Here is a 19,257-nt window from a genome sequence, read left to right on the forward strand (position 1 = left end):
ACTAAGTTGACTGTACCTTTAAACAGCTTGGAAAATTCCAGAAAATGATGTCATGGCTTTAGAAGCTTCTGTCAATTGGAGGTGTACCTGTGGATGTATTTCAAGGCCTACCTTCAAACTCAGTGCCTCTTTGATTGACATCATGGGAAAACCAAAATAAATCAAGTATAAACACCATGGGACCACGCAGCCGTCATACCGCTCAGGAAGGAGAAGCGTTCTGTCTCCTAGAGATGAACGTACTTTGGTGCGAAAAGTGCAAATCAACCTTGTGAAGATGCTGGAGAAAACCGGTACAAAAGTATCTATATCCACAGTAAAATAAGTCCTATATCGACATAATCTGAAAGGCCACTCAGCAAGGAAGAAGACACTGCTCCAAAACCACCATAAAAAAGCCAGACTACGGTTTGCAACTGCACATGGGGACAAAAATCGTACTTTTTGGAGAAATGCCCTCTGGTCTGATGAAACAAAAATAGAACTGTTTGGCCATAATGACCATCGTTATGTTTGGAGGAAAAAGGGGGAGGCTTGCAAGCCGAAGAACACCATCCCAACCGTGATGCACGGGGGTGGCAGCATCATGTTGTGGGGGTGCTTTGCTGCAGGAGGGACTGGTGCACTTCACTAGATGGCATCATGAGGGAGGAAAATGATGCGGATGTATTGAAGCAACATCTCAAGACATCAGTCAGGAAGTTAAAGCTTGGTCAGAAATGGGTCTTCCAACTGGACAATGACCCCAAGCATACTTCCAAAGTTGTGGCAAAATGGCTTAAGGACCACAAAGTCAAGGTATTGGAGTGGCCATCACAAAGCGCTGACCTCAATCCTACAGAGAATGTGTGGGCAGAACTGAAAAAGCGTGTGCGGGCAAGGAGGCCTACAAACCTGACTCAGTTACACCAGCTTTGTCGGGAGGAATGGGCCAAAATTCACCCAATTTATTGTGGGAAGCTTGTGGAAGGCTACCTGAAATGTTTGACCCAAGTTAAACAATTTAAAGGCAATCCTACCAAATACTAATTGAGTGTATGTAAACTTCTGACCCACTGGGAATGTGATGAAATAAATAAAAGCTGAAATAAATCATTCTCTCTACTATTATTCTGATTTCTGATTATTCTGATTTCACATTCTTAAAATAAAGTGCTGATTCTAACTGAACTAAAACAAAGAATTTGTACTAGGATTAAATGTCAGGAATTGTGAAAAACTGAGTTCAAATGTATTTGGCTAAGGTGTATGGTAACTTCCGACTTCAACTGTACATAGGTATTCCAACAATTTGGCTATGATTTGTATAGCAAAAACACTATATCATTATTTGAAGTTATATTTTTTTGCTAGTTTGTAAGTGGAATATTTACCTCTTGATATGTAGGGTAGACCTGGCATTGATGGAAAGAGAGGTCTGGCTGGAAAAGATGTGAGCATTTTTTTCTCTTTGTCAAATAATTTTGTATTTTTTTTAATGTTCCTGCTCTGTTCCAGCATTTTAATGAGATCACTTAAAAAATACCCACAAATACCCCAAAATGAAGTCCTCCTAATTCTTCTCTTGAGACAGGGAGAGCAAGGACAAAGAGGAGATGATGGCAAAAAGGTATGATTTGGAGCAAGTCTGGCTATTCCCCAAACACACCAACACAATAAACCATATTTGTGATTTTGCATCTCTAACCCTAGGGTGATACAGGTGAATCGGGAGCTGAGGTAAGATATTTTATTTTAATAAGGCAGTATTAATTATCATCAAATTATTAACATGATAATTAAGCCCAATTGTTAATTTCTCCTATCTCCCCCCAGGGTAAAAAAGGGGAATTGGGTGCTCCGGGCCCACCTGGTACCCATGTTCTGGTCACTCAACAAGAGGTAAGTACATCTCCACATTCCCTACAAACTGGTGCACCATGTAAGAACAATCTTCTACATTATCCATGATAACCCGTCTGTCTATTGCAGGGTTCTCCAATAGGCATCCTATGTGGTTTTATTTGACCCCACCAAGTAAAAAAATTACGATGGAAAAAAACTATATACAGTGCCTTGCGAAAGTATTCGGCCCCCTTGAACTTTGCGACCTTTTGCCACATTTCAGGCTTCAAACATAAAGATATACAACTGTATTTTTTTGTGAAGAATCAACAACAAGTGGGACACAATCATGAAGTGGAACAACATTTATTGGATATTTCAAACTTCTTTAACAAATCAAAAACTGAAAAATTGGGCGTGCAAAATTATTCAGCCCCTTTACTTTCAGTGCAGCAAACTCTCTCCAGAAGTTCAGTGAGGATCTCTGAATGATCCAATGTTGACCTAAATGACTAATGATGATAAATACAATCCACCTGTGTGTTATCAAGTCTCCGTATAAATGCACCTGCACTGTGATAGTCTCAGAGGTCCGTTAAAAGCGCAGAGAGCATCATGAAGAACAAGGAACACACCAGGCAGGTCCGAGATACTCAAATCAAATCAAATTTATTTTATATAGCCCTTCGTACATCAGCTGATATCTCAAAGTGCTGTACAGAAACCCAGCCTAAAACCCCAAACAGCAAGCAATGCAGGTGAAGAAGCACGGTGGCTAGGAAAAACTCCCTAGAAAGGCCAAAACCTAGGAAGAAACCTAGAGAGGAACCAGGCTATGTGGGGTGGCCAGTCCTCTTCTGGCTGTGCCGGGTGGAGATTATAACAAAACATGGTCAAGATGTTCAAATGTTCATAAATGACCAGCATGGTCGAATAATAATAAGGCAGAATAGTTGAAACTGGAGCAGCAGCACAGTCAGGTGGACTGGGGACAGCAAGGAGTCATCATGTCAGGTATTCCTGGGGCATGGTCCTAGGGCTCAGGTCCTCCGAGAGAGAGAAAGAAAGAGAGAATTAGAGAGAGCATATGTGGGATGGCCAGTCCTCTTCTGGCTGTGCCGGGTGGAGATTATAACAGAACATGGCCAAGATGTTCAAATGTTCATAAATGATCAGCATGGTCGAATAATAATAAGGCAGAACAGTTGAAACTGGAGCAGCAGCACAGCCAGGTGGACTGGGGACAGCAAGGAGTCATCATGTCAGGTAGTCCTGGGGCATGGTCCTAGGGCTCAGGTCCTCCGAGAGAGAGAAAGAGAGAAGGAGAGAATTAGAGAACGCACACTTAGATTCACACAGGACACTGAATAGGACAGGAGAAGTACTCCAGATATAACAAACTGACCCTAGCCCCCCGACACATAAACTACTGCAGCATAAATACTGGAGGCTGAGACAGGAGGGGTCAGGAGACACTGTGGCCCACTCCGAGGACACCCCCGGACAGGGCCAAACAGGAAGGATATAACCCCACCCACTTTGCCAAAGCACAGCCCCCACACCACTAGAGGGATATCTTCAACCACCAACTTACCATCCTGAGACAAGGCTGAGTATAGCCCACAAAGACCTCCGCCACGGCACAACTTAAGGGGGGGGGGGGGGGCGCCAACCCAGACAGGATGACCACATCAGTGACTCAACCCACTCAGGTGACGCACCTCCTCCAGGGACGGCATGAGAGAGCCCCAGTAAAGCCAGTGACTCAGCCCCTGTAATAGGGTTAGAGGCAGAGAATCCCAGTGGAAAGAGGGGAACCGGCCAGGCAGAGACAGCAAGGGTGGTTCGTTGCTCCAGAGCCTTTCCGTTCACCCTCCCACTCCTGGGCCAGACTACACTCAATCATATGACCCACTGAAGAGATGAGTCTTCAGTAAAGACTTAAAGGTTGAGACCGAGTTTGCGTCTCTGACATGGGTAGGCAGACCGTTCCATAAAAATGGAGCTCTATAGGAGAAAGCCCTGCCTCCAGCTGTTTGCTTAAAAATTCTAGGGACAATTAGGAGGCCTGCGTCTTGTGACCGTAGCGTACGTGTAGGTATGTACGGCAGGACCAAATCAGAGAGATAGATAGGAGCAAGCCCATGTAATGCTTTGTAGGTTAGCAGTAAAACCTTGAAATCAGCCCTTGCTTTGACAGGAAGCCAGTGTAGAGAGGCTAGCACTGGAGTAATATGATCAAATTTTTTGGTTCTAGTCAGGATTCTAGCAGCCGTATTTAGCACTAACTGAAGTTTATTTAGTGCTTTATCCGGGTAGCCGGAAAGTAGAGCATTGCAGTAGTCTAACCTGGAAGTGACAAAAGCATGGATTAATTTTTCTGCATCATTTTTGGACAGAAAGTTCCTGATTTTTGCAATGTTTCGTAGATGGAAAAAAGCTGTCCTTGAAATGGTCTTGATATGTTCTTCAAAAGAGAGATCAGGGTCCAGAGTAACGCCGAGATACTGTTGTGAAGAAGTTTAAAGCTGGATTTGGATACAAAAAGATTTCCCAAGCTTTAAACATCCCAAGGAGCACTGTGCAAGCGATAATATTGAAATGGAAGGAGTATCAGACCACTGCAAATCTACCAAGACCTGGCCGTCCCTCTAAACTTTCAGCTCATACAAGGAGAAGACTGATCAGAGATGCAGCCAAGAGGCCCATGATCACTCTGGATGAACTGCAGAGATCTACAGCTGAGGTGGGAGACTCTGTCCATAGGACAACAATCAGTCGTATATTGCACAAATCTGGCCTTTATGGAATAGTGGCAAGAAGAAAGCCATTTCTTAAAGATATCCATAAAAAGTGTTGTTTAAAGTTTGCCACAAGCCACCTGGGAGACACACCAAACATGTGGAAGAAGGTGCTCTGGTCAGATGAAACCAAAATTGAACTTTTTTGGCAACAATGCAAGACGTTATGTTTGGCGTAAAAGCAACACAGCTGAACACACCATCCCCACTGTCAAACATGGTGGTGGCAACATCATGGTTTGGGCCTGCTTTTCTTCAGCAGGGACAGGGAAGATGGTTAAAATTGATGGGAAGATGGATGGAGCAAAATACAGGACCATTCTGGAAGAAAACCTGATGGAGTCTGCAAAAGACCTGAGACTGGGACGGATATTTGTCTTCCAACAAGACAATGATCCAAAACATAAAGCAAAATCTACAATGGAATGGTTCAAAAATAAACATATCCAGGTGTTAGAATGGCCAAGTCAAAGTCCAGACCTGAATCCAATCGAGAATCTGTGGAAAGAACTGAAAACTGCTGTTCACAAATGCACTCCATCCAACCTCACTGAGCTCGAGCTGTTTTGCAAGGAGGAATGGGAAAAAAATTCAGTCTCTCGATGTGCAAAACTGATAGAGACATACCCCAAGCGACTTACAGCTGTAATCGCAGCAAAAGGTGGCGCTACAAAGTATTAACTTAAGGGGGCTGAATAATTTTGCACGCCCAATTTTTCAGTTTTCGATTAGTTAAAAAAGTTTGAAATATCCAATAAATGTCATTCCACTTCATGATTGTTGTTGATTCTTCACAAAAAAATACAGTTTTATATCTTTATGTTTGAAGCCTGAAATGTGGCAAAAGGTCGCAAAGTTCAAGGGGGCCGAATACTTTCGCAAGGCACTGTATATATACCAGTCAAAAGTTTGGACACACCTACTCATTCAAGGGTTTTTCTTTCTTTTTACTGTTTTCTACATTGGAGAATAATAGTGAAGACATCACAACTATGAAATAACACATATGGAATCATGTAGTAACCAAAAAAGTGATAAACAAGTCTAAATATATTTTAGATTTGAGATTCTTCAAAGTAATCACCTTTTGCCTTGATGACAGGTTTGCACACTCTTGGCATTCTCTCAAACAGCTTCACCTTGAATGCTTTTCCAACAGTCTTGAAGGAGTTCCCACATATGCTGAGCAATTGTTGGCTGCTTTATCTTCACTCTGTGGTCCAACTCATCACAAACCATCTTAATTGGGTTGAGTTTGGGTGATTGTGGAGGCCAGGTCATCTAATGCAGCACTCTATCACTCTCCTTCTTGGTCAAATAGCCCTTATACAGAGTTGTGTTGGCTCATTGTCCTGTTGAAAAATAAATGATAGTCCCACTAAGTGCAAACCAGATGGGATGGCGTATCGCTGCAGAATGCTGTGGTAGCCATGCTGGTTAAGTGTGCCTTGAATTCTAAATCACAGACAGTGTCACCAGCAATGCACCTCCACACCATCACACCTCCTCCTCTATGCTTCACGGTGGGAACTACACATGCGGAGATCATCCGTTCACCTACTCTGCGTCTCATAAAGACACGGCGGTTGGAACCAAAAATCTAGAATTTGGACTCATCACACCAAAGGACAGATTTCCACCGGTCTAATGTCCATTGCTCATGTTTCTTGGCCCAAACAAGTCTCTTCTTATTATTGGTGTCCTTTAGTAGTGGTTTATTTGCAGCAATTCGACCATGATGGTCCGATTCACACAGTCTCCTCTGAACAGTTGATGTTGAGATGTGTCTGTTACTTGAACTCTGTGAAGCATTTATTTGGGCTGCAATTTCTGAGGCTGGTAACTCTAATGAACTTATCCTCTGCAGCAGAGGGAACTCTGGGTCTTCCTTTCCTGTGGCGGTTGTCATTACGTGGCCATTTCTTGGTGTAGATCGTGGCTTTCCCCTCTCTCTCACTCTCTCCTACACCCAGGTTCTGTTATCTCAGGCCATAAATTCATGGCAGAGACTCTCTCCCCCTGGTCATGCAGAGAGAGAGACCACAGTGAACAAAGGATTTCACTTGGCTGAACTCCTAAATCCCCAAAATGGGGGAATTAAATTGTATGTCCACTTGTAAGAATGTGGGAAGGGTCCGTGGACACTTAAGTGATGGGTATGACGAGTATGTTTCATCTGGTGACCTCATGGAGGACAGGAAACACACACAACTATATCACACAGCTATATCTCTGAATGTGTAGATTTCTCAATTATGGGGTTTGCATCTAATTCTTGTATAAAATGAATGAGTAAAGATTAAACTATTTGTGATGTTACCCTTTGGAATGAGAGAATTGTATTCCCTGTAAAGTTTAACTAGTCAGCGGCCACGCCCCCATGAGCACAGACATGATCTGGCCTCATGGAACCGCCCTTTTCTATTGTTACGAATAAGCAGACTAAGCAAACCCCCAGCGTGAGCTGTGATTGCAAATAGTTGAGTACCAAGACTGGAAAACCATACCATGTGGCGCATTGGCTACACGGCTGGCAATGGTTCAACTCTGAGACTATTGATCCCTACAGAATAAGAGAAAATCTTAGATACTAATTACTAGTCTGCAGCTAGAAATTCTGTAAACCTGTGATGCGAATACCGACAACCGCCGAAACATCTATTCTAAGAACAATGGACACCTGACGTACCCATTACAACAGACACTATCAGGAGATGCAGATAGACCTACAACCACTCTCTGATGAACTGACTCTCCAGCAGACGGACCGACAATTCCAACAGAGAAGATAGCAACGACATATGGCCGTAAATATATTGATTGTAATTATTCCCGAATGAGCGAGCGTTCATGTGCGAAGGATTAGCATTTCAATGAATTGAATTATCCACTGTAAAGTGAAGCCCTTTTGTCTTTCCAGCTCCTTTATCTGTCTCCGCCCCCTTTCCTTTGTCCACCAAGCCGTCATATCGGCTTAGCCCTTAGGGAATATTCCCTATCGTTAGTAACCAATATCTACTGTTTGTTTGTTTATGCATTTCTGTGATTAGTTAGTAAATAAATTATTAAGCCAATTGGTGTATGGATGATTTATAGTTTAGGCTGGGTTTGTGCAGATAACCAAGAATTCTACGAAGTTTGAAATGAGAGTGACGTAAGGTAAAGAATAATTAATTAATAGAAGACTAATTGATCAGATATTAAAATATCTGAAGAGTTATATTCGGAAAATTATAACTTAGTAATCTGAAGAGTTTCCATGGTGCCCCGACTTCCTAGTTTATTAAATGTACATGATTAGTTTAATCACGTAATAATAATTACTGAGAATTTATTTGATAAAATAACAGTCTTCACCTTTAATGATGCCAAAGACATGACACGGTCCTCATGAGAGCCAGTTTCATCATAGTGCATGATGGTTTTTGCGACTGCACTTGAAGAAACTTTCAAAGTTTTTGAAATGTTCCGGATTGACTACCTTCATGCCTTAAAGTAATGATATACTGTCGCTTCTCTTTGCTTATTTGAGCTGTCCTTGCCATAATATGGACTTGGTCTTTTACCAAATAGGGCTGTCTTCATTATACTACCCCTACCTTGTCACAACACAACTGACTGGCTCAAAAGCATTAAGAAGACAAGAAATTCCACAAATTAACTTTTAACATGGCACATCTGTTAATTGAAATGCATTCCAGGTGACTTCCTCATGAAGCTGGTTGAGAGAATGCCAAGACTGTGCAAAGCTTTCATCAAGGCAAAGGGTGACTACTTTGAAGAATCTCAAATATAAAATATATTTTGATTTGTTTTAACACTTTTTTGGTTACTACATGATTCCCTTTGTGTTATTTCATAGTTTTGATGTCAAGACTATTATTCTACAATGTAGAAAATAGTAAAACATTAAGAAAAACCCTGGAATGAGTAGGTGTGTCCAAACTTTTATGGCAATAGATATTTTAACCATATTTGCCTCAATCAATCAAATGTATTTATAAAGCTCTTTTTACATCAGTAGATGTCACAAAGTGCTTATACAGAAACCCAGCCTAAAACCCCAAACAGCAAGCAATGCAGATGTAGAAGCATGGTGGCTAGGAAAAGCACCCTAGAAAGGTCAGAACCTAAGAAGAAACCGAGAGCGGAACCAGGCTCTGATGGGTGGCCAGTCCTCTTCTGGTTGTGCCGGGTGGAGATTATAACAGTACATGGCCATTTAAGGCCAGATTGTTCTTCAAGATGTTCAAACGTTCATAGATGACCATCAAGGTCAAATAATAATCACAGTGCTTGTAGAGGGTGCAACAGGTACCCTCAGGAGTAAATTGGCTTTTCAGTTGGCTTTTCATAGCCGAGCATTCAGAGGTCGAGACAGCTGTGCGGTGGAGAGAGAGAGTTAAAAACAGCAGGTCCGGGACAAGGTAGCTCATCCCGTGAACAGGTCAGGGTTCCCTAGCCGCAGTCAGAACAGTTGAAACTGGAGCAGCAGGATGACCAGGTGGACTAGGGACAGCCAGGAGTCATCAGGTCAGGTAGTCCTGAGGCATGATCCTAGGGCTCAGGTCCTCTGGGAGTGAAGGGAGAGAGGGAGAGAGAGAGAATTAGAGGGAGCATACTTAAATTCACACTGGACACCAGATAAGACAGGAGAATTACACCAGATATAACAGACTGACCCTAGCCCGCCGGCACATAGACTATTGCAGCATAGATACAGTCAGACTGCCTCTGGCTGTATTGCAGCATAGATACAGTCAGACTGCCTCTGGCTGTATTGCAGCATAGATACAGTCAGACTGCCTCTGACTGTATTGTTGATGAATGTTCCCAGGGTGCCACCCTTGAAGAGATGAGACAGGCATTCCCTTTGCCAATGGGACCTCCTGGGGCTAAAGTAAGCACAATGTTCATACTCTGCATGGTTCTATATATAATTGAATCTAATGGGCATAGTCAGCTGCAGCATCTACACCCAACAACTGCCTGGCAAGATGTGTATACTGTATATGTTGATTGATTGATTGACATGGATGGATTGGTGGATGGACTGGTGGGTTGATGGATGGTTTGGTGGGTGGATTGATAGATTGTTGGGTGGATGGATGGGTGGGTGGTTGGGTGGGTAGATTGGTGGATGGATTGATGGGTGGATGGATGTATGGATGGGTGGGTGGGTGGATGTATGGATGGGTGGGTGCGTGGGTGGGTGGGTGGATTGGATGGATGGATTGGTGGGTTGGTGGATGGATGGATGGATGGATTGGTGGATGGGTGGATCGGTGAATTTGAGGTTGGATGGATTGGTGGATTGGTGGGTTGGTGGATGGATGGTGGGTTGGTGGGTTGATGGATGGATGGTGGGTTGGTAGATGGATGGATGGTGGGTTGGTGGATGGATGGATGGATGGATGGTGGGTTGGTGGATGGATGGATGGATAGTGGATTGGTGGATGGATGAATGGTGGGTTGGTGGATGGATGGATGGATGGTGGGTTGGTGGATTGGTGGATGGATGAATGGTGGGTTGGTGGATGGATTGGTGGGTTTTTGGATGGATGGTGTATTGATTGATTGATTACATATGATCCTATATAGGACATGTGATTTATATGAGTTGATATGATCCAAAAGTGGCTAGCTGGGCTTAGCTTTAGACTTGTTTTTGGAATGTGCTTGATATCCTCCTCTGCTCCTCTGTCTCTGTGTTTAGGGTCCACCAGGGATGAAGGTACATTTCTTTACTTAATTGATGATTGAAGATATAACTGATGTGGAATTGTAATGTCTACTTTATATGTTCAGGGAGAGCAAGGAGAGAGCGGATTGAAAGGAAAGAAAGTCATGTGTTCCCAGTAAAAAATTATGATTTATTCGTGCTTATTCATGAAATGTATTAGAAAGTGTTAGCAAATATTGTTTGACACATCCAGTCAGTGAAATGAAATAAGTGAGGACTTTGGAAAGGACATGGTTTTGACCTGTCCTATTGCTCCTATTCCTCAGGGTGACGCTGGTCTTCCAGGGAAAGCAGCTGACATGAAGGTAGACATCTCAGAACTACATTAACGGCACATACATTTCATGGAAAACAACAAATCATGGAAAAAAATGTTTTATTTTCTCCTTCCCAGAACATTGAAGTAATGTTTGAAGACTATGGCATAAGGGTAAGCTCTTGACTCCGAATCCCAAACAGTTTTGTTGTTCAAAGTTTTTCATTTCACTCCCCAAGGTGGCTGTCTCATTAAGAAAGACTCTGTTTCCCAGCTGCCCTTGCTGAAGGCACTGATTGACAGGCTGCTGCAGGACGGCATGGAGGAGCTTCTGCAGGAGCTAACCACCTCTAGAAGAGTCAATGAGAAGGAGAAACACGGCTCCAACATTATCACTGACTACACAGTATGTACACAGTCCATGCATATCTCTTCAACCCTAATCACACCAGGGGACATACCTGGTCATTTAGTGGGTTATTCCTGGGAGAAGTTCAATACGGACAATTGAAATTGGAATGTCAATTATCTTTCTGAATTGACTGAATTGAAATGTAATTTAACATAACCCTGGTGACAAGCCTGGTATCAGAACTCTTAGATAGTGCTGGACTCATGAGTGTGTTAGTGTTGGTCTCATGAGTGTGTTAGTGTTGGTCTCATGAGTGTGTTAGTGTTGGACTCATGAGTGTGTTAGTGTTGGACTCATGAGTGTGTTAGTGTTGGACTCATGAGTGTGTTAGTGCTGGACTCATGAGTTTGTTAGTGTTGGAGTCATGAGTGTGTTAGTGTTGGACTCATGAGTGTGTTAGTGTTGGAGTCATGAGTGTGTTAGTGTTGGACTCATGAGTGTGTTAGTGCTGGACTCATGAGTATGTTAGTGTTGGACTCATGAGTGTGTTAGTGTTGGACTCATGAGTGTGTTAGTGTTGGACTCATGAGTGTGTTAGTGCTGGACTCATGAGTGTGTTAGTGCTGGACTCATGAGTGTGTTAGTGCTGGACTCATGAGTGTGTTAGTGCTGGACTCATGAGTGTGTTAGTGTTGGACTCATGAGTGTGTTAGTGTTGGACTCATGAGTGTGGTAGTGTTGGACTCATGAGTGTGTTAGTGTTGGACTCATGAGTGTGTTAGTGTTGGACTCATGAGTGTGTTAGTGCTGGACTCATGAGTGTGTTAGTGCTGGACTCATGAGTGTGTTAGAACTGGACTCACGAGTGTGTGTTTTGAACAGAGAACTGTAAAGTATGAGATCTCCAAGGAGCCTCTGACAGAGATGGACACCATAGAGGAGGCAGTTGACTCTGACCTAGACAGACAGCTACCAGAACCTAACTCTGTAAGTATCCACTCCAAACATGCTACATGACATAGGAACGCTTTCCCTCACACATATTAAGCCTAATCCTAACACAAAAAAAACTAGTTATATGGAGATTATCAATTGAGTATTGTTTTTAGTCCACGACTAGTCTTTATCTGTATCCCAGAAATCAACCTATATTATAAAGCCCAGTCTATTTATGTATCCGAACAGATACACTGTTGTACTACAGTATGTAGTTATTCATCCAGGTCTCTATCTCATGAAGGATGCTTTGAATGAAACGGCGGAGGGCCCCACATTCTGGAGCCTCACCCCTCTTAATGGTCTTAATGGGGTCCAAGACGTGGGGAGGATAGAGAGCACCTCTAAGGGGATAGAGGGGACACTGACAGTAGACGAGGACTTCAGTGAAGCTCCCTCCCCCAAGTTGGCTTTATCAAACTCAACATTTAACAAGACAACGTCTGAAGAGGTAAGGGGTACCTCTTCTACTCAAACCCCACAGCCAAACACTGGCTCTACTCAAAACCACAACCAAACAGTGGCTGTCAAATTAACTTTTAAAAGTGAACTATGAATAGTACAAGGTGTGTGTGTGTGTGTGTGTGTGTGTGTGTGTGTGTGTGTGTGTGTGTGTGTGTGTGTGTGTGTGTGTGTGTGTGTGTGTGTGTGTGTGTGTGTGTGTGTGTGTGTGTGTGTGTGTGTGTGTGTGTGTGTGTGTGTGTGTGTGTGTGTGTGTTTTAGAGGGTCTCTGAGGTACCAGGGACAATAGTAGAAACTGTTCTCCTCAGTGGGGAAGACTCCTTGAAGAAAAAGAAGAGTCGGGAACGGAAGGTGATGTCACTACAAATAGATATATTTTATACATCTGATAAACACAACCTTGTTGGGTTCAAATCAATTTCAACATTTGAGAAAAGTGTGTAATTTGGTCATCAATTATGCAATTAAATGTAAGTTGTTCACAACCTATTTGTATTCATGACTATACAAACAAATGTTATATTTAAATAGGTCTAAATAGATACTGTAAAAGAAAACATGGAAACTTTCCCTTTAACATTTTCTTAAATTTACATATTTTTTTAGCGATCATATTCTCTCCCATGAATCAGCCCATGACACAGATGTAAATATCTTTGACCATAACTACCACAGCATGTTAGATCTGCATTTCCTATAAAGCATTACAACTTTTAACTGTGAAATTCTGAACCAGGGCAAGGGACAGAAAGGACGACATAAGAGGCAAAGACAACGCCTGGTAAACGCCCAAACTAAAGATGGAGTCAAAATAACCATATAAATGCCCAAACTAAACATGTCTAACATTTACGTTGTCACAGTCTGTTGCTAAGCATGTCACCCTCACCTGTTTTAACCTCAACTCCTTCAAATGACAGTGAGAAAATAATTACTATCATTTCTTTCTCAGCAAATATAACATTTATCGAATTCTAAACCTAAATTAAAACTAAGCTTATTAAACTGTACTTGCTGTGCCTAACTTAACCAATAAAAGGTATTAAATCATCATAACAGACATTTTAAAATGACTAAAAGCATGATTTTTTTTTCTCCTAACTTGCTTTTTTATTTTGTCCTTATTGTTTTGGACTTGTAAGTCATGTCCTGTACTCTCTCTTTGCTGCTTTGGGTCAAATACATGTTTGTGATAGACATATTTATGAAAGATATCTCCTCTTGACCCCATTTACATAAGGGACTCACCTTTTTCTCTCCTCTCTGAAGACGAGTACAGAGGAGGAAGAGGAAGCGGAGGAGGAGGAATTATACGATGGGGATGAGTACAGTTATGAATATGAGGTGAGTAACTGTCAAGTGAGATGTAAATTAACATTCCTAATTATTTGATTGGTACATATTATTAATCCTAACTACAGTATTCAATCTGTGGGTGGACACCCTATGATGTCATCTTTCCTAGTACACCTCAGGGATCAGGGTTGGAATGACACATTTACCTCACGGGGCTGCCCATTATCCACACCAATACGTTGAGTCTTATAGCAGTGCCCTGATTGTGTTATGGTAGTGATCAGCATAGTGTGGGAACCCTCCTAATTCAAACTCTACAAACTCAAATGATTAGTGAGTTTAAAGAAGGTACCTGAAACTCAATTACTCTGATGCAATACATGAATTAATGACTCACTCACCAGTAATGCTGTCGTTATTTTGTGACGTTTGTAAAAGTGTTTTAGAGTGGAATGTTTTTCATAGTTATTCTTAATTTTTGTTGAAGGATTCCACAGATGATCCCTCACTGTCAATTGAAAAGCAAGGGGAGTTTGAAATCACAACAGAAAGCACACTACATGGAATGAGCAAAGAGGTGAACACTTTTCCTTTGCCACTGTCTCTCTAGATATAGATGATAGTAAAGACAACGGATAGTAAAACATGTCATTTTGACCTTTGAACCAGGAAATGTACATACAGCATTCTATCCAGTATTGGTCATTACTGATTATATGTCCATGTTTCTTAGAGTGGCCTGACAACTTTAGGTCCATATCCATCCCAGTCACCGGGAGACAGTGAAAAGGTATGAAACTGGAGCTCTTTTCCTGAGATACTTTGTAAAGTGCGAACTGTGTCAAGCAGAGCCAGCACCATGGACAGCTCTGAGTTGAGTGGTAGAAGGCTATGTGACGTGTGTGTTTGCTGTATTATATATTGTTCTGGAAACATACTACACTTTGTTCCAAAGCAGGGGGAATTCATCACACCTGTCCTTCCTAGCACAACGGAAGAAACAGAGAAGGTAAGTCTGTGACTGACTGCATGATTCTACCTGATGCTTTACTAACCATGATCCTGAGGGATATGAGGTGTAAATGGACACAACTAGCCTTCTATTCATCTTTACTAACGATGTTCCTGAGGGATATGAGGTGTAAATGGACACAACTAGACTTCTATTAGTCTTTACTAACCATGATCCTGAGGGATATGAGGTGTAAATGGACACAACTAGCCTTCTATTAGTCTTTACTAACCATGATCCTGAGGGATATGAGGTGTAAATGGACACAACTAGACTTCTATTAGTCTTTACTAACCATGATCCTGAGGGATATGAGGTGTAAATGGACACAACTAGACTTCTATTCATCTTTACTAACCATGATCCTGAGGGATATGAGGTGTAAATGGACACAACTAGCCTTCTATTCGTCTTTACTAACCATGATCCTGAGGGATATGAGGTGTAAATGGACACAACTAGCCTTCTATTAGTCTTTACTAACCATGATCCTGAGGGATATGAGGTGTAAATGGACACAACTAGACTTCTATTAGTCTTTACTAACCATGATCCTGGGGGATATGAGGTGTAAATGGACACAGCTAGCCTTCTATTAGTCTTTACTAACCATGATCCTGAGGGATATGAGGTGTAAATGGACACAACTAGCCTTCTATTCATCTTTACTAACCATGATCCTGAGGGATATGAGGTGTAAATGGACACAACTAGACTTCTATTAGTCTTTACTAACCATGATCCTGAGGGATATGAGGTGTAAATGGACAAAACTAGACTTCTATTAGTCTTTACTAACCATGATCCTGAGGGATATGAGGTGTAAATGGACACAACTAGACTTCTATTCATCTTTACTAACCATGATCCTGAGGGATATGAGGTGTAAATGGACAAAACTAGACTTCTATTAGTCTTTACTAACCATGATCCTGAGGGATATGAGGTGTAAATGGACACAACTAGACTTCTATTAGTCTTTACTAACCATGATCCTGAGGGATATGAGGTGTAAATGGACACAACTAGCCTTCTATTAGTCTTTACTAACCATGATCCTGAGGGATATGAGGTGTAAATGGACACAACTAGCCTTCTATTAGTCTTTACTAACCATGATCCTGAGGGATATGAGGTGTAAATGAACACAACTAGACTTCTATTAGTCTTTACTAACCATGATCCTGAGGGATATGAGGTGTAAATGGACACAACTAGACTTCTATTCGTCTTTATTAATGGTGTTTCAGTTCATGTATGCCTCCGTTGGACTGTGGGTGTATGAATGTGATGCAAAGTGCTTTGATCCAATGATTATCATTGGCATTCCAATACAAAGGTTGTAGGTAATTGATATAATTTATATGTTCTAACTTATCTTCTTTATGTGTTTCTTGATTAGAATTCACAAAAGAAAGCCCTGCCCAGTGTTCAATAACATGAATACATAGTCAGATTGTGTCATAATAATGATTGGCCAACCATCGTAGTGATCTGAGCACTTGTCATCACTGCGTACGTTGAGATCTTTCGTCTGACTAAAAACTGTGAACATTTCACCAGTGCAAAAGGTACCACAATTCCAATTTTAAACATTAATTATTAGGCCTGCGTGAAAAAAAAATATTTAAAGACTTAAATAAACTAATTTTATATTTGACTTAAAGATTTAACACAACTGGGCCAACTTACAATGGAAGACATACATACTGTATCCCAGCATGCATTGGTGCATGACCTCTGAACTTTGCCTGAATGGTAATGTCAAGAGCTGCAACCAAAATTCACTTCTCCAATGACATTTTTAGCTCACTGGGCTGCCCATTATCCACACCAATACTTTGAGTCTTATAGCAGTGCCCTGATTGTGTTACGGTAGTGATCAGCATAGTGTGGGAACCCTCCTAAGTCAAACTCTACAAACTCAAATGATTAGTGAGTTAAAAGAAGGTACCTGAAACTCAATTACTCTGATGCAATACATGTATTAATGAGTCCATCACACACATTCATGAGGAGGGTGTGTTGTTGACATTGCATGTGTACATCTCTAGAGACAAAAGGAGGAAGTCATACAGTTGATTAGGGTCCCCACCCACTTCCCTGAAAATAATGAATTATTAGGAATTGATTAGTTTATCATTATATGCCATTTATATACCTGTTATTAATTGTGGTTTGCGTGTCGAACTCAGATGACTGTCTCACTCACCAGTAATGCTGTCATTATTTTGTGACATTTGTAAAAGTGTTTTAGAGTGGAATGTTTTTCATAGTTATTTTTAATTTTTGTTGAAGGATTCCACAGATGATCCCTCACTGTCAATTGAAAAGCAAGGGGAGTTTGAAATCACAACAGAAAGCACACTACATGGAATGAGCAAAGAGGTGAACACTTTTCCTTTGCCACTGTCTCTCTAGATATAGATGATAGTAAAGACAACGGATAGTAAAACATGTCATTTTGACCTTTGAACCAGGAAATGTACATACGGCATTCTATCCAGTAGAGGTCATTACTGATTATATGTCCATGTTTTTTAGAGTGGCCTGACAACTTTAGGTCCATATCCATCCCAGTCACCAGGAGACAGTGAAAAGGTATGAAACTGGAGCTCTTTTCCTGAGATACTTTGTAAAGTGCGAACTGTGTCAAGCAGAGCCAGCACCATGGACAGCTCTGAGTTGAGTGGTAGAAGGCTATGTGACGTGTGTGTTTGCTGTATTATATATTGTTCTGGAAACATACTACACTTTGTTCCAAAGCAGGGGGAATTCATCACACCTGTCCTTCCCAGCACAACGGAAGAAACAGAGAAGGTAAGTCTGTGACTGACTGCATGATTCTACCTGATGCTTTACTAACCATGATCCTGAGGGATATGAGGTGTAAATGGACACAACTAGCCTTCTATTAGTCTTTACTAACCATGATCCTGAGGGATATGAGGTGTAAATGGACACAACTAGCCTTCTATTAGTCTTTACTAACCATGATCCTGAGGGATATGAGGTGTAAATGGACACAACTAGACTTCTATTAGTCTTTACTAACCATGATCCTGAGGGATATGAGGTGTAAATGGACACAACTAGACTTCTATTAGTCTTTACTAACCATGATCCTGAGGGATATGAGGTGTAAATGAACACAACTAGCCTTCTATTCGTCTTTATTAATGGTGTTTCAGTTCATGTATGCCTCCGTTGGACTGTGGGTGTATGAATGTGATGCAAAGTGCTTTGATCCAATGATTATCATTGGCATTCCAATACAAAGGTTGTAGGTAATTGATATCATTTATATTTTCTAACTTATCTTCTTTATGCGTTTCTTGGTTGATTAGAATTCACAAAATAAAGCCCTGCCCAGTGTTCACTAACATGAATACATAGTCAGATTGTGTCATAATAATGATTGGCCAACCATCGTAGTGATCTGAGCACTTGTCATCACTGCGTACGTTGAGATCTTTCGTCTGACTAACAACTGTGAACATTTCACCAGTGCAAAAGGTACCACAATTCCACATGTCATTTTAAACAATAAATATTATGCCATCGTTATAATAAAAGTATATAAAGACATTTGATTAAAAGATTGGACACAACTGGACCAACTTGCAATGAAAGACATCCATATACCAGCATGCATTGAGCATGACCTCTGAACTTTGCCTGAATGGGAATGTCAAGAGCTGCAAACAAAATATGAACTCTTCATGAGTGAATTTATACACTTACTGATTACATTTTTTTTTCTGTTTTTTTGTTTACTTTTTATTTTTAACACAGGACCTTTCCTCAATCCAGAAAGATTGAGACTGTAGATTAGTAAACACGGAGTGTTGGTATAAACTGTGAAGTGAAGTGTATCGCTGGTGAGGAGCAGTCTACCCTTAACCTGACCAGCATAACATGAGGAGGGACTTCGCTTCGTCGCGCAATGATGATGTAATTTGTCCAATGTCACTCGTCCAATGCCACTTCTATGACCAGAATCGTGTGTTATACTTAATTCAAATACCTAAAAGATGAACAATACATAGGTAAAGCTAAGTTAAATCAAGACAGTGTATTATATAAGGATTATTGGACTAATAAATCCTTCCATCAGATGTCAGTGTTATTTTAGCATCGACTTTGCATAAACTCATTTATTTATTAAAGAAGTTGAAACCGTTACATTGGACCTAAGCTGTAGTATCTCTCTGTCGCTTCAGTATTACAACAGTTTTAACCTCCTCGTAATTTGTTCAACCGTATTCTAATGTTTTCAGTGTATCGCTGCTTATCAATTCCTCAACCAAATGTTATTTATTGAAAACATGGAAATAGATTGTATTTTGTTCCTTTTCTGTATTACTTACTACTTTTTCAATGAAATGTGTTTCCATCATATTCTTCAGAATATACAGTATTCAAACCTGTTTACACTGGTGAAATGTTGGCAGTCTAAAGTTTTCTCTTTGTATTTAACCTCTCTGTGTGCATGTAAGTAAATGTTCAAATGAT

At 41.1% G+C, this 19,257-nt stretch overlaps 1 protein-coding gene across 3 annotated transcripts in view; it reads left to right on the plus strand.

Annotated features, from left to right (window-relative positions):
* Positions 1–19,257, plus strand: part of col7a1l (collagen type VII alpha 1-like) — an 87,144-nt gene extending 67,887 nt beyond the window's left edge. Inside the window, exons 61-81 of one of the 3 annotated variants that reach the window (XM_036957076.1) lie at positions 1,388–1,432; positions 1,574–1,609; positions 1,693–1,719; positions 1,816–1,881; positions 9,463–9,525; positions 10,342–10,359; positions 10,635–10,673; positions 10,763–10,798; positions 10,899–11,030; positions 11,859–11,963; positions 12,217–12,423; positions 12,696–12,785; positions 13,171–13,215; positions 13,704–13,778; positions 14,218–14,307; positions 14,464–14,520; positions 14,686–14,739; positions 17,041–17,130; positions 17,287–17,343; positions 17,509–17,562; positions 18,538–19,257. In XM_036957076.1, the coding sequence (XP_036812971.1) occupies positions 1,388–1,432; positions 1,574–1,609; positions 1,693–1,719; positions 1,816–1,881; positions 9,463–9,525; positions 10,342–10,359; positions 10,635–10,673; positions 10,763–10,798; positions 10,899–11,030; positions 11,859–11,963; positions 12,217–12,423; positions 12,696–12,785; positions 13,171–13,215; positions 13,704–13,778; positions 14,218–14,307; positions 14,464–14,520; positions 14,686–14,739; positions 17,041–17,130; positions 17,287–17,343; positions 17,509–17,562; positions 18,538–18,564 (1,413 nt within the window). In that variant the 3' untranslated portion in view covers positions 18,565–19,257. The remainder of the gene's footprint in view (positions 1–1,387; positions 1,433–1,573; positions 1,610–1,692; positions 1,720–1,815; positions 1,882–9,462; positions 9,526–10,341; positions 10,360–10,634; positions 10,674–10,762; positions 10,799–10,898; positions 11,031–11,858; positions 11,964–12,216; positions 12,424–12,695; positions 12,786–13,170; positions 13,216–13,703; positions 13,779–14,217; positions 14,308–14,463; positions 14,521–14,685; positions 14,740–17,040; positions 17,131–17,286; positions 17,344–17,508; positions 17,563–18,537) is intronic. The other 2 variants (XM_036957077.1, XM_036957078.1) reach the window with 2 other exon arrangements.

The sequence above is a fragment of the Oncorhynchus mykiss genome, chromosome 21 (genome assembly GCF_013265735.2).
Source record: "Oncorhynchus mykiss isolate Arlee chromosome 21, USDA_OmykA_1.1, whole genome shotgun sequence".
NCBI classification, from domain to species: Eukaryota; Metazoa; Chordata; class Actinopteri; order Salmoniformes; family Salmonidae; genus Oncorhynchus; species Oncorhynchus mykiss.